This window comes from Lampetra planeri, chromosome 6 (assembly GCF_965212315.1).
Source record: "Lampetra planeri chromosome 6, kcLamPlan1.2.h2, whole genome shotgun sequence".
NCBI lineage: Eukaryota > Metazoa > Chordata > Hyperoartia > Petromyzontiformes > Petromyzontidae > Lampetra > Lampetra planeri.
In genome coordinates, this window is record NC_136112.1 from 6185013 (window position 1) to 6201791 (window position 16779).

The window sequence follows — 16779 nt, forward strand, 5'->3', positions numbered from 1 at the left end:
AGATGGGGTGTGGGCAAGGAGGGAGGGTAAGTGGCAGCCAGAGAAGGTTCAGGGGAAATATGTAGATGAGATCGGATTTACTGTTATGGTTTAGGAGTGGGGGAGGGGGAGAAGTGGTGTCGGAGGCTGTAGAACTGCGGTAAATGGAGGCACGATCATAGGCTGACACGTTAATGACTGCATGCGGTGATGTTTGAGTGGACACTATTTAGACATACATTCACTCACGAGTCAAGTTCCAAGAACGCATCGATAATGCGCAGTGCTGTCAAGTTTTTTTTTCCATCTGTATTCCACAATCAGGACTGGCGTGCATTTGTCAAAGTGGTCACGTGGACGATCAGTAACCGCGTTCGCGCTACTTGTTGCAGATGTTCGTGGTTTTCTGTGGGTGCATTTACCAAGTGGATGATAAAGATGCCATGACATCATTTGAAAAATAATAGGCCATGTCTGCCGGTGTCATGGTTCAAGTAGATTTTTCTGTTTTTTTCCTGGGTGTTTCTGTTGCGCGTCGTCACTTTAAGATTTTCTTCGTTCATGTTTTTGTTTGTTGAGTCAAGAGCCGCATGGCTCATAGGGCTATATCTAATAAATGAAATTATAAATTTAAAGTATGCCAAATTTGAAATGTTACCGACAAATCGCTTGATTTTGTAAATCCACATCACAACTTCACCCTCTACCGGCAGACGACATCCATCTGTAAAAGCTTGCGGTATAAAAATGGCGCAAATAGCAAATGTACTACGTTATTAAATGTTATGCTTCGAAGGGTGTGAATTTAAATACTGTTTTAGAGTTGACTCAGCCCATCATCTTTCTTGGATCAATGAAATGAGGGGCACTGTGTGAATATTCATTGGTGACTGTCCTTGCTGAGAGCCACTGTTCTTGCTGAGAGCCACCAGTGAATATGAGTGCCACCACATTACTCGGTGATATTAAACATGTGCTTGAGTTTAAGGAAGCTGATTATCAATTTCTTCGTTCAGCTGTTACAAAAAAACAACACGAAACTTTGTTGGTATTATTTATTTGAATATAACTTCCACTTACCGCCTTGCTCGTGTCAGACCACGAGTGTGTGAACTTCTGTGTGCGTACTCGTGAGTGTTTGTGCAGTTGAATAACAAGTGCAAATTCGTTTTTCTTCAGCGGTTTTACTTAACGTGATTCCCGTGTCGTGGTCAAATCTTGTAATCAAAATTTAGTTTACTTCCTGTTGACCAATCAATTCCAAATTTGTCACACGTACTCAGATCCGGTGACAATGCATGCCTGTATCAAAATCGACATCAATCAATTAATCCGCTACTTTAAAGCAATTCACATTTTTTTTAAGGACGCCTTATCTCCATATACAGTATATAAAAGGCAAAGTTGTGAATATTTGTGTCTGTTCAAATTTTTTAGCGTACTTCCCGACATGCAATAAACTGGAAATTTGCCATGTGGGTACTTTCCAGACTGTACACCATGCAAACATTATAAAAATACACTTTATTATAATTTGTTTTGGATAGGGGAGCTCAATAATCCATATATTTTTTTGCACGGCAAGTGAGCTGTGACGTCAAATCTGTCACGTGACCCGCGCATGTGCGCTGCGCTTCGAACCCGGCGACAATAGTTCGATTCCCGCTCACGGCCACCGCCAGTGACGATTATTTGAACCGGTCCTAGGCCTCCCCTAGGTTGACTCAGCCTCAAACAATTAACTGGTGTGGTGTGAACATCGCCACTGGGAAGACAAAGGCGGCCGGGCGTGGTGAATCCAAGTCCCGGGCGAAGCCGGGTAGTTAAAGCTAGTTATACTGGTAGGAACGAAGTGGACCAGACCACCAATAGATTATATCGTCCGTCCGTCCGTCCGTGTATCAACATCGACCCCTACTGCAAACACTTGGCAGGACCCTACAAAAACCTTTTGACTCAGTGGGGCTTTCCTGGCTTAACAAGTGTAATAATACATTATGTTTATATTCTTTGGTTATTCGTTCCTACCAGCCCACCCGCAGGGTCCTGTTTTATATATATTTGTGTGTAGGTCAAAAAGCCGTGGTCCCCAAAACTCTCGAATCGCCTCGCCCAAGAAGCAGGCTTCACGTGTTTCAGGCGCCACGTGCTTCAGGCGCGCCTGCTTCTTGTGAACGAGTTTACGGGCACCCTCACTCCACACAAACAAAAAATTGTACATTGAAGATTCATTCATAAAGTAATCAATTAATTCAAGTAAGCGTCGATGTGGGAGCAGGCACCACATCATTGACGTACTTCTCGACCCGTGAGTTAAACGAAGTTGTTAATAAAAACTGGACATGTGTCTGCACTGTTTTATAACCCTCACATCCAAGGAAACGAGCAAAAATGGAAATGCCTTCAAGAAATCTAATCAATATTTACCTCAACGAGTTTTGTATGCGACTCACAATCATCAGCTATCCACTGTTGGAAGAAGGCCTCCCCAATCCAACAGAATATCTCACTATCCTCTGATTATTAATCCACCGACCTCCCGCACGAGCTGATTTCATTGCTCCATATCTTCGGTAGACGTGCTCTCGGACCAGTATAAAACTCATTAAATGTAAAGATCATACGTTTAGCATATTCCAAGAGATATTCAAGTGAGAATGACTCTAAGAAGTGAAATTGGTTTCCTGATTAAATGGGTGCTGAGTGACCCTCATCTTCCATTTACAGCCTTGAACTAATGGATGAAATTAGACGTTCCTATGGCAGGGGCAAGTATTTCTATAGAATACCACTGTTGACTTCCCACAATGATACTTGTTTTATTACCCTGCGGGGATGATGGGCTAAGTTAATTTCTGACTGGAATTTGAACTCACAATAATTTAAATGACCTGCATGATCTACCCACTGTGCCAGCTGGCCAGATATATAATTGCACTAATTATAATTGCACATTATCATTACGTAGAATTATCTAAGGCGTTTGTAATTGTATCCAGTCACAGTTTACATAGCTTATGGTTGGTGCAAAGTTGATGAGAGACAATTAAGTTTTGGATTAAAATTGCAATCACAGAAAGCCTTGGTTAAGTTGTACATTCAACTTTACTGAATGAAGCCTATGCCTGTATGTCATACAACTCTGAAATGTTGAAGTGTTTATTATTGGATGATTACATGATGATTAAAATGTGAAAATCAAGTACTGTATTACTCTCCCCATTTGCAATGTCAATGGATGTCAGTTTTATTATTTGTTTCTTTCGGTTAAGTCACGTCTAAAGATAAAATAATAAATTAAATTAAATAATAGAATACGACGTTTCGATTGCAACACAAGCAATCATCATCAGGTATAATGGAATGTCTGATGATGATTGCTTGTGTTGCAATCGAAACGTCGTATTCTATTATTTAATTTAATTTATTATTTTATCTTTAGACGTGACTTAACCGAAAGAAACAAATAATAATTCCTGCAGTCACGAAAGTTCTAAAATTAAGATTGATGTCAGTTTTCCCAGAATAATGGAACTTCAGTTTTCCCTTAAATACATTGCCTATATTCCTGTTTATTAAATTATAACAAGGCATCGGTGTTTATAACATCCATTAGCAATTCGCAATCTACTGCAGGGAGAATGTCTCTTCCAACTCTCCTTCCCTCTAACCCTCAAACTTTTTGCTACTCTTGACCACTAACTCCTGCAAATGTCTTGGACCCATCACTTTAACATTGTGATTTAACAATACCCTTCTATTGGTTACCAGTTAGTATCTCTCATTGTCCATCTGTAGTTTACCCTTCAGGCCATGTGCTAGGCCAAGTTCCAATTTAGCCACTTAATGTTCAGCAAGATGTCCTTGAAGTGTGTTTCATTCGCAGTGCAGTGTTACACTATTTGATTTTTCGTTCATGACACATTTTTGTGTAGTGGCTAGTTTCCAATCTGTCCTCTTTGTCAAGGACCAATTTCACATTGCCGTTCATATACATGGATTATATCATTTCCATTTCAATCACAGGGGAAGATTTATTCTTATATATGCCGACTGATTTCTGGAAAGATGCTCATGATAATGACCAGATCAAACAATAATTGTAATTTATCAAGGTTATATATGTAGTGAACATTGCTGCTTTTTCCCACCAAGTGTTTATGGTGATCGGCTGTCTTAAGGGCCCGTCAAGATATTGGCTTTTAGTGCCAAAATGAAGAGCAGTTAGACGTTACATTTAAAGTCAGGCATCGCTACCATGTTACATACGAATATAGAGGAATACTCATGACAAACGTACCCATGAAGCATGTGTGGGCACGTTGGCAGTGGAGTGGTTAGCACACTGCTCTGTGAGCCTGGTGACCCGAGTGTTGATTCCCAGCCACAACATCCCTGGTGAATTATGATCAAGTGCTGAGCCCAGTGGAGGTCTTCAGCCATCAGTGGATTGACAAACGGCTCTAAATCATAACACGTTATGCTTTGAGCAACATAACCCACACGGCATATGCATTAACATAATTAATATTATTATTTACGTAAAAAGCACTGCGTATTGTTCCTCCCATACGCATTGTGTGCGGTATAACCTATTCTCTGTTCACGGTGCCTTCCCTTGACAGTCCCACGAGTTGGTGAACACGGCCGTGCTGACCGGCAGGCCAGTGAACATCCCTCTCAGAGTCATCATGCTAGAAGCAAATGGCACCTTGTCAGACGTGACGCAGCGCTCTCACTGCCAGTCGGAGGACGAACATGTCATCAAGGTACAGTATCATTTACGCTTTCACGTGAAATCATAGTCGCACTCCTATGCTTTTGAAGAGCCTCAGTGACTGGTAGTTGCAAAAAAAAAAACAGACCTCGTGTTTTATAATTTACCTGTTAATAGAAATAAATCCGTCAGCAGTGCAAACTCACCTTAGTATTGGTTGTACTGTCAGACAAACGATCAACGTATTCAAAATGAACCCATCACAATTTATAATTCGTAAATAAACGGTAAAATGGTGAGATGTTATCTCCCTCACCTGGTACGAAGGAGGTTACTGGGTTCGATCCTGACCCGGATGTCTGTATATTTGGTTCTCTCTCCCTGTGGTCGCTGGGATTTTTCTCTGGGTCATCCGGTTTTTTCTTCCATTTTTTGATTAATTCGTGTAGAGTATTTGGTTACTATACATTGCTGCATGTGATAAGCTACTTCGATGAGCTGTCATTTGTGAAAAGGTCGCCTCTGAAAAAGAGCTATTAGCTCAGTGGGCTTTACCTGCCAAAAAAAGTAAGTTTAGTTTTTTTTAATCTACGTTTTTATGTTTACTTTTTATTAAATGTTTACGTGTTTAACTATATAAATTAACACTATGTTCCGAACCATTCGAATAATTATATATCCATAGGCACCATTTTTTTATTCGTATCAGATTATATTTTTAAGCTGTTCCTCAAAGATCAAAGCCACATTTTATTTTAATGTCTTCTGCGATGCATTTGCTAAATGTGTGTTATTCCCCCGTTTAGATCTTCAAGAAAATATAGCACTTGAAAGACCCCTAGGCTTTTCATTTATTGCACCCATAGTCAGAGTGACCCATTGACCGCTGTCTTTGTGTGGTTTAATTAACATTGCAGGGGACTACTTGCTAATTACGTGCCAGCTTGTATAAATAAAGACAGTAAGGCCTGAAGCGTGGAGTCCCATCAACTATTAATTAAGCTCGCACGTGGCCCTCCTGTGGTGGACAGATTCTTCCAGATCTTGCTGCATTTTTTCTGGATCAAACATGGAGTCACTAAGGGCACATTCCCTTATCATAGGCAGTACATTTTAATTGGAGCTATTGTGTCACAAAGTCTTATGCGAGACTTGAAAAGGTTTTTTTTACGAAAAAATAAATAAAATCTCCATAACTCTACATGCTTCCTTTGATATTGTGTTTTATAACAAGTATATATTTAAAAAACAAGTTTAACGTGCTGCGATTGGCATGTCTAAAGCAAATAATAGTACTTCACAAGGTCTCTCCATTCTATATGCCCTACCCAATTATTACTCAAAGTACATCTCACATGGCATGTCAGATGACGAGACTCTTCAAAGCGCTTCACGTTTTGTTGATAGACTGCAAGAAAGGAAATATTGGAAATAATTTGCTACATCCGAAAGGCCAAGTACATGCTAATTCTAGGTTGAAAACAACTTATACACATCCTCACGAAAAGCATAATGTGGTTGACAACGTATTGTTAGTGTAAATGTATGCAAGATAGTGTTTTTATTTTTGTTATAAGGGTCGCACTATACATTTATGGTGCATTTTATTTCGAAGTTATCAACACCGCAGGTGCTATTTTTCAATGATGTATTAATTCGGATATGATGCAATTATTTGATCAGCAGGTCCATTTTGGTGGGTTAAGAGTGTGGATACTACCACATCTTCCAATAAGTGACCAGCATGAAAGAGTAGGCCAAAATACTCTCAAGAGGGGTGATCTAGAGCTCCCTCTAGTCGTGGCCCTTCCACCGACAGTGGTGTAAGTAATTGCAGGGCTGCACCTTTAATCTGTTATTATTGACACAAATATAAAAGCCTCCATATCCATTCTAGATTTGAAGCTTTCGTGACTACAAGGATTCATATTCTTAGGTTTTTTCGGTAAAGTCACGTAGATAAAAAAATAAAATTAATAAAAGTAAAATAAAAATAAAATAAAAATCACGACGTTTCGGAGGCAACACAAGCTTCCGTCTTCAGGTGGAACCGTCACAGCACGACTGCTGCATCAAGCTGCATCAAGCAGTCGTGCTGTGACGGTTCCACCTGAAGACGGAAGCTTGTGTTGCCTCCGAAACGTCGTGATTTTTATTTTATTTTTATTTTACCTCCATATCCAATCAAATAAACTAAATTACCTCGCTATCCTATTCAGGTCCCCGTAGAAAAAAATTCAATTATTTGCACTTTGTCAGTGTCAATCAGCATCTAGCAAAAGAACAGAAATACAAATGTACAATGCTTATTGACTTTTTTTTCAACACACAATGCGCATTGAAATCGTGCAGCTGTGGGCTCCCCTTTATGCTACGACTTAAAAAAAACTCATCCGGGGAAATTAGTTTTTCACCCATCAGCCTTCTTCTAGAGACGTACAATAATTCGTATTGCATTGTAGGTTTCCTCGGCCTGCCAGTCTGCGTACGTGCAAGGAAACGAGAGCAGGGGCTCTGTAAGGGCTCGTCTCCAAGTGAGCTATGAACACCTGCGCACCTCCCTGGACCTGACCGTCTGGCTGCCCAAGCTGCCTCTTCACATAGAGCTCTCCGACGGCCAGCTGAGCCCCATCAAGAATTGGCGGGTGCCTATTCTTTACGATAAAAGGTAAACTAATTAAGAATTGCCAGGCCCCCCCCCCAAACAAGGAAATCGTGTTGTGTGTCATTACATGTGTTAAGCAGTAGAGCAGAGAGACTAACACCAGAGAGAGAGAGACAGTAACATCAGCATGGAAGGATGGACGGTGATAATGTTTTGTAAATGGAATTGTGTAAATATGGAATAACTAGCTTATTTGCCCGTCCTAGGACGGAAGCTGTAATATTTACGGAAAAAATGAGCAGAGTATAATTGTATCTTGTGTAAATTGAATGGCAGTGAATATTTCACGAAAGGATGTCATAAAACAACACTTCACTGCATTTCACTGTAGCATTGTATATAACTGACCTTCAATTTGTTCTAATTCACTGCTCTGATAATTTATTCTCTTCTGCTTTCGGTCGCTGGGGTTCAAATGAATTGGATTGCAATACAATATCTGGAAAATCACCGAGAAATATCAACTTAACCAAAATGTAGAAGCATAAATTAGACTTATCTTTTGTCTCAAGTGCTGAAGAAAAAAATAAAGACCCCAAATCCACTTTGTTGCTGCGTAGAATGATTTATTAGATTCACCTTCAATAAAGAAACGTTAAATATAAAGCGAATTTGCGAAAAATATATTTCCGCTTGACCTTCTTAATGAGGGGGAGGGGTGCGGCATCTGTAGTGACGTCACACACGGGACACAAACTCCCTCATTAATAATCATGAGCAGATGACGTCACTCATGTGGACCCCGGCCCCACCCCCTCATTCATAATCATGAGCGGGTCATTATTTTCGATTGAATATTTCAGATTAACGGCTATAGGCTACTTTTATCATAATTTAGAAGCAAAAATTAGACTTACCTTTTGTTTCAAGTGCTGAAGAAATGAATAAAGACACCAAGTACACTTTGTTGCTGCGTAGAAATATTGATTTGATTACATTTCAATAAAGAAACGTCAAATTTAAAGCGAATTTGCGTTAAAAAAAGATTTCCGCTCGACCTTCCGCGTGAGTGTAAAAATCCACCCGCTCATGATTATTTTATTATTAATGACGGGGGGGCGGGCGGGGTGCAGCATGTGGAGTGACGTCACGCGCGTTACACACATTTCTGGGCTATTATAGTAATTAATTCCCCTGCTCATCCCCCCCGCCACTCCTCACGAATCATAACAACTCAATACATTGCTGAGACCTGATTCGAGAACATGTTTTCCTAACATGTCTGTAATACATGGCAGAATCTCAATTAGTCGCTGGGATTACAAACACAAACTATGAATTGAAAAACGAAGATTCGTCCACACATTATTTAATGTGTGTATTGTGAGCTTAATAATAGGACATTCATAGATTAATTGGAATTGATGCATCATGCCACCCCGAGAAAAAGAATGTTTGGCATCGTTATTGACAGGGAAGAAGATTATGGTGATGGAAACATTTTGAGTCAAGAGAAAGATGTGCCAGGTGGGTGAGTGAGAGAGGTCAGCAGGGAGTGAAGATGCAAACGGTGATTGACAAAGGTCTATGACCTGAATGTTACAAAAAGTGAACATTCAGTTATATTTACTTTATATCTAAGAAGAATTAACACATTTCACAGCAACGGGAAAACTCTCTAGATTTTACAGATAAAGTATTTGAAACCCCCACTATGTTAAATGAGCAATTGAGAAATATATTTTATTAAAAATCCCAGAGAAATCTGGAGAAAAAACTACGAAATGGAAATTCATGGAAGTCGGTTTTTATCAAAGACCCCAAATTCACCAAAGATTACTTCCCAGTGACTTCCACCACAAGTTTTCACAGTGGAACAATAACTTGAGGGAAATAAATAGTCCAGGCAATTAAATCACGTGCGCTGTGATTACGTGGCATAGAGCTACACAAAGAGTCCCTTTGGGCTTCAGAACATCAGTGGAACTGAGTGCATTGGGCTTCAGAGGAACTAAGTAGAACTGTACCGCCATTTAATCAGCGTGAGTCATTGTTGTGTATCTCAGAGCACAGGGGGTTTCAATCACGTCTTGTAGGACACAGTGCGTTGGTTGGTTGATTGTAAGTGCGGTAAGTGCAGTGTTTGGCATGTGGAATGGTTGTCTTTCGAATGCACCGAAACGTTTTGCTATTCAGAGCTGGACACTCTGCACCCAATTTTACATCGAGGTTTATAGTGGCGTGCCTCGCGCAAGTAAACGCACAGGGAAGGCAATGCAAGCTGCAATCCCTTTACAACCCTTACACCCCATGCTCGTGCATGATAGTATGTTCATAACGTTTTCACTTTTGCACAATTTAGTAAAGACGGTAAATAAGATAGTCATAAAAATGACATAGGTAGGTAGTAGAGGTGCAGTGATTTCGTTTCCTAAGGGCAGTGACAGATGAGAATCGAAATTATGTCTGAACCAGTCCCTGTCACCCACCAGGCCTCCCATCTCTCCCACCTGTCCCCCTTCACCAATCTGCCGCACTGACCAGTGTGGTGACGAATGGTATAAAACAACATCCATGACCAACACAGTTGCACCCAGAAGTGGAGCGCCAAAAGGCTTCAGATGATTAATAATTTAAATGAACACTTCCAGAGCAACACTGAATGTTCTTTGTACCAAATATCAAAATAGTTCACGGACAAATTAATACCATTTCCTGTGCATAACCGTGAAGGATATCTGCATTATAACTAGCCATAGTCATAATTTCCTTTAAACTTTGCATCGGCAGTCTAAACAATCTGAACACACAATGCTCCTATAATCGCTAATTATATGGTGTAAATGCACGTAAATATAGTATATATTTCGTGTTAAATCTTGTAATTAGAAGTGTTGTGTATGGCACATAGCAAACAACAGTTTATCCCCTGAATAATATGTAAATTCACACAGCTCAGATTCGATGAATGAAGACACTGATGAGAAATGTTCAACAAATCATAAAGCATGTCTCACAAATAAGTAGTAATGCTAACTTGTGAAAAGAATGGGCCTTTTAAACTTGCTCACTTACGTGCTGAATACGTTACAATGATGATTCTGATGTGCATTACATTTATTTACATTTGTACTGAACATAGTAGTCTTTGCAAAGCATTCACGGGACTGTTTGAATTCCATTTGCAGAGCTTATCCTCCGACAATTGCATAAATGTGTCGTTAAACTCGCCACCACCCGACACAGCCAATTCGTAAGGTTTTTCACGTAAAGAAAACATGCCATTTAGTTACTAGTTCAGCACACCGATGTGTTGGAGAGGAAACCCACAACATTTACAATACGAGTATGACGTTTCGCCGGTAATTACATCCAGCCTCATCAGGCGGCAGCCAGAATTGTAGTAGAATCCTTCTGGTTCAGTCTTAAATAGAGGATGTAAATGTGATGTCATCACTGTGAGCCAATTAGGTGCGGGGATCATGGGGGGGGGTGGAGGGTTAATGTAGTAATACATTACAAGGGTTTGACGACATTTATATTTACGTGATCTAACCCAAAAAACCTCCATTATGGATAATATTCGTGTTAAACTGGATAATATTCGTGTTAAACTGACAATACATAATATCCTTTAAAGGATTTCGTTCAAATGCTGAAACCAGATGTGTCACTCTCCATGGCACCTGTCATGTTTGAAAGTGGGTTTTTTGATGGGCATTTTTTCCCAGTAAATATACTTTGATATCTAAATTGAAAATTGTGGTATTTATATGAAAAAAATAATTGCCATTTAATGACATTTTAAATTAACTAAAATTTATGCTGACATGAAACCACCCATAATAACTTTAAGGGAGTTACGATGTTTAAAAACATCAGGGCATCATACGTTTGATTAGCAAATAAATCTAAAAGTTAAAGTGTCTCCATGCTTAATGAGTTTTGGAGAGTATAAAACAAATTACATGAAAGGTTTTAATCAGCCAGTCTCATTGATGTAAGAATAAGTATTTATTATTTTTGTAAAGGTATGTTTCAATTCAAAGTTTCGGTATTAACAAGACAGTTTTAATGAACAACAGTAGTGTGACGATTCTTACCATGCTTCAAGTTTGTACATTTTATTTCAACGGACATTATGTTAGTGAAATTATTTTTTACAATTCATAACATGGTTTTATTCCACGGATGGCAAGACTATATCTAATATAACATAGTACGGTTTTAGTAATATAACCAAAGAACACAGAAAACGTGCGAAAGTTATTTTTAAGATTATAAGACCAAATTTTACTACCCAATTGTATAATAACACATTTTTAATGAGTTATCACTTTCATGAACATGTGATCAACGATTCTGTAACGAAAACGGAATAAATTGATAGTCGACATGTAAGGCAGCATTTAACAAGGTTGCGGGAGATGTAAAATATATATCTTGTGAAAACACACTCGTGTATTGTACTTTATCTATTTCTCAAAAAACTCTCTCTCTCTCTCCTTAGGGAAGGTAAAGGGAACGAAGACAGTGAATTGAAAATAAAAGGCTGCACCCTGCAGGTCCAGCATGCCTTGCTGCACGTTTGGACACAGCTATGCGCCAGCGGCCACAATGGAACGGATCAGATCACAACGTTACTCGGACCAGAGTGGTTCATGGATGTGACCGAACTGGTAAAGAGGCAAATAGAGGCTGAAGATACGAAGGTCGTTCACCTCCGCGGTGGAACAGTCGTGATTGGGCAAGAAACTGGAACCACCAACCTTAAGGTTTGCGCTGCATTTTCAAAAGTGAAGCCACATTATCAACCGCGTGCCTGTACACATGTCAATGTCAGGAATGCTATTGTAGAAGATGAAGATTTTTTAAGAATACCATATTATGGAAGATGAAGATGTTACTGTTGTGGAAACAACCGTTTTATTGACAATTCTTGTATGGAGAAAATGTTCCTTGAAACGTATAACACCTCAAATAAGAAATGTAGGTGTCATTCATTTACACACACTGCATTGTAGCCCACTACACAAATATATATATAAAATATTAGGCGTTAAGGAGAAATATATATTAAATGTTACGTACCTTTAATTAAGTTTACATAAATTCTAGTTAGGGTGAAATCTTTCACATAAATTATATTATTATATTATTTATTCGTATGGCTAATGTAGATGCAGAGCAACAACTAACATGAAGGAAAACAGCATGAGTAGTATTGTACAAATATATTCGTATGCTACCATACAGGATACCTGTCAGTGTAAGTCACATAAATTTAGCTTTGATTTACATATGTTTGAAATCTTAGCACAATATGTCCCTCCTTTTTTTTATCTGACTCGTATTCCAGTCACAACCCTTGTCTTAAGAACATTAGATATGGTGGTGATTACGCATATTGTGTTTTAAGAGGAGTCCAGAACCAATCAATTAGTTTAGACCTCGGTGAGATATCGTTTCGATTCATTGTTTTACAAATCAGAGGATGAGAATATCCACACAGGAAGAACACCAACCCGTATTAGTCTTAATAATTTACAATGCATTTTCATGTATGCGGGACTTGGGTCATGGGCAAGGTTAGGGTCAAGATTGCGAGGTCTTTAAGGCCAATTTGGCTGATGCCACCAGACCCTGCCATCACTTTCTGCCTTTTTTCTATATCCCTCAGATGTTGCACAATAAGCACAACCAAGAAATTGCAGTGCCCCACTATCTGGTTTAAAGTCTTCCCCTTGGTTCCTGATCTTTTGGAACCAACTCCATTGCCTTCTTTAGTTACTGTATATGTCATCATCTCACACACATGCCTCCTCTCGGCTTCATCTACAGCACTTTCTTGTTATATTTTTTACTTCTAAGTTGCATATCGTATCTTTTAGGAAAATCCTTGCATCTGTTCAAAGGTCAAACACCAATTTTTAATTCTTAAATTGTTAAGATCTAACTGACTGACCTTTACATAAAACAGGTAAAAGTCTATTTCACCATCAAAAACAGAAGAAATTTACATTTATTCATATTGGTCCATGGGCCTTCGAGGAATATTAGTTTGAGTGGATACACACTGGTTCACTTTGAACTTTCTAAGTCCCATAAGCAGAGTTTTTGTTATAGAATAAATTCTGTTGAGTTACTGTACCTTGTGTTACAGGCAATAGCTTTCCATTAAAAGTTCATCAGCTGTCAATGGAAGGGCTCTGGGCAAATCAGTGACATTTAAATTTATTTTTTATTTTTAAAGTGTTGATAATGAAATTTAAAGCAATTTAAACCTTTAGGCTGTTTCTGTCCTATAGGTAAACCCAATTAAAATCCGTTCGCTAATTTTTTTCAGTTTAATGAAATGTAAATCAGTCGCTCGGTCAGTCGTAATGGTTGACATATAAATTATTGTATAGACATGGCCAAGGGGTAGTGTATTATTTACCTTTAGCTTCAGAGATTTGTAGTTTGAGCCCTGGCATACAAACCAAGCAAATGTGCGATCTATTTCACAATAGACGCTAAAGATCACGTGACACTAAAAATATAACATGTCCAGCCAGCACGAGGGTCCAAATTTTCGATATTTAAAAATGACTTGAAAAATACCTAATTGGGTAATGCCACACAGGAACATCGTCCCATACTGTCAAACTACTGCAGACTATACCTACCTGTGAAACATTGCACCTTCGTGATAGCCTTGTGCTATACACATAATGCAAACATTAAATGTACTGATAATTCGATTTGATACGACACACGCAACAACAACAACAACAATAATAAAAGAAGAAGAAAAAACCCCACAAACTTCCCACAATCACTCTCGCCTACTTGCTTCACAGGTTATCTCACCTGTGTCTGGCGGCGTGCTGGGGGAGCGCGCGGTGACGGTGAGCGAGGAGAAGGTCTCCGTGAGCGGGCTGCACGTGACGCTGCTCTCGGGCCTCTCCCTGTCGCTGCGGCCCAGCAGCAGCGAGCCTGGCGTCATCGTCGCCAGCACCACCGCACAGCACGGCCTGCACTCGCTCAAGCAGGTGAGAGGCTTCGGGTGTCCAGGCCAAAGGAAGCGAGGGGGCATAAGCTGCTGCCCTCTTCTTGGTTCTTTCGGTAAAGTCACGTAGAAGGGAAATAATAAAATAATAAAAATAAAACATTATAAAATAATTCTCACGACGTTTCGGCCACAACGCAAGCAGCCGTCCTCAGGTGAAGAACAGGTCTGTCGGAAAGACAGCGTCTGAATGAACACCACCAAGCTTGGCAGCGTATATTTAAGCTGGTTTGGAGGGGGAAGGGCGCCTTGACAAAGGAATTTGCATATCAAGAGGAATTTAGCATATTTATGGGAAATGCAGATATGGGATTAGTCACTACAGCACAGTAGTTACCACAGCTGCTGCCCTGTGATTGCTTGCTCACAGCATTGCTGACGAAAGTACCTCTCGATTTAAAGCTTTCGTGTCTGCAGGGATTCATCTTCTTGGTTCTTTCGGTAAAGTCACATAGAATTGAAATAATAAAATAATAAAACTAAAACATAATAAAATAATTCTCACGACGTTTTGAATCAGACTTTGTCTTCAGACTCTGTCTCCTCGACAGACCTGTTCTCCACCTGAGGACGGCTACTTGCGTTGTGGCCGAAACGTCGTGAGAATTATTTTATTAAGTTTTATTTTTATTAATTTCTTATTTCAATTCTACGTGACTTTACCGAAAGAACCAAGAAGATGAAAGTACCTCTGCTATCAAGTGCAATGAATACCCAAACACAAGCTTGCAAATTAAAGGAAAGTTAGTTAAGGTCAAACAATTACCCTCATAAATCTGCCTAACGAGTGGCTCTTGAAATCAATTTACCATATCTATCTTAGTAAAGTATTTAAAATACATTGTGTTGATGAGACGACACCAATGTTAATAATATTGAATCTAAGGCAATCGAAATTAAATACAAGCATAACACCCTTGTTTAAAATGGTAAACGCTCGTTATTCATACCACGGCTAGCTGCGTGGCATTGTTTATTCAAGTGTTACGTTTTCTACACACATTTGTAGACATCAAACATGCATGGGACTAAGCAACTGTTTTACTATTAAGCGAGCAATTAACCATGTTCTGAAAGCATAATTGTGCCTCAATAGATTGAAAAAGGTCAATCTGGGAAGAACACAATTGAACATTAAGATTTCATGAGGCATATAAAACTTGTGTTGGTCATGCATGAAAAAAATTCGGCTCTAAGCATAACAATCCTTAATAAGTGTCAATAAAAAGGATGTTTCCAGAATGTATGCTTATGGCCAGGAGCATGCGTGTTTGAAGCAGAGGCCTGTGGAGGGCATGTATCTCTCCACTTTATTGCTGGCTATAATCCCAGGTGCCTCACTAGATTGAGCAAAAAAAACTAGAGTTAGTGCCGTGGCAGGATATTTCTTTCACACAAACACTAATGAAACAGTGGTCCCCCGTGTTTGTCAGGTTCTTTAACCGCGAACTTACTTTCTTTTAAGTCAACGATTCACTTTGGAGACACGATGCTTCATTTTATGAGATTTTATGTGAGTGATAAATGCGGACCTAATAACTACCTCTGGCAAAATGTGGTATGATTATTGATAAAAACAGTGTTTCATCACCGATTAAAGTAAAAATACTGTTGTTACCAGCTCATAATGCCACTTCTGTATTCACCACTGCAATATATTTACATTATTGGATATCAAGACATTTAAATGTTTCATCCTTTGAATAACTACACTGACAATGAGAAAATACATATTTACATCCATTATGCTAAAACGATGTAGGAACAATTAGCAATTTATTTATTTATTTGGCCAATTTTCATTGCTTGCAGCCAAAATTGTATATTGTTTTTAGGAAGATACTGTATGGGTCAACCAACATAGTTTCCTATTCATAATTTTGTATTAATCATGATAGGGAAATTGCTTAATTTATATATATTCAGTGAAGACTTTGTAAGTGCTTTGAGGAGACAAGCTTGGAAAGTCTTGCCATTGTGGGTGTTTTTTCTCTGCCTAATTAATTATTATTCTCCGGCACAAGAATAGTGCCAAGGCCCTGGTGCTGGCTGGAAGGAGTGCTAAATTATTGCAGTGGCAGCTGAATTGCTTATAATTTAAAGGCAGCGTGGAGACCATCTGGAGCAGTATGGATCTTGGACCAGCTGCTTAAGAAGTTGGCTTTGCGCTAACACATGGATGGTAGTAATGCATACCAATGCAGACCCAGCATAAGAAAAAAATACATTTATCTACGTACTTTTCAGTGCACTGTGAATCATCGCCATTATTATGGACTAAACAAGGTAGGGCCATCTTACTGATGGTTTGTTTACAATGTTGCTGCCATTATAGTTAGAGTGTAATTTAATTAGCATAAAATAACACGCACTTATTTTGATTATATACCTTGGAGTATATATATATGATATATGCAACCAAATAAA

At 39.1% G+C, this 16779-nt stretch overlaps 1 protein-coding gene across 1 annotated transcript in view; it reads left to right on the forward strand.

Annotated features, from left to right (window-relative positions):
• The window catches only part of LOC144719448 (transmembrane protein 132E-like), a 150550-nt gene that overhangs the window by 114911 nt on the left and 18860 nt on the right, over positions 1-16779 (forward strand). Inside the window, exons 5-8 of the mRNA XM_078595363.1 lie at positions 4605-4748; positions 7159-7364; positions 11812-12076; positions 14144-14335. Coding sequence (XP_078451489.1) covers positions 4605-4748; positions 7159-7364; positions 11812-12076; positions 14144-14335 — 807 coding nt within the window. The remainder of the gene's footprint in view (positions 1-4604; positions 4749-7158; positions 7365-11811; positions 12077-14143; positions 14336-16779) is intronic.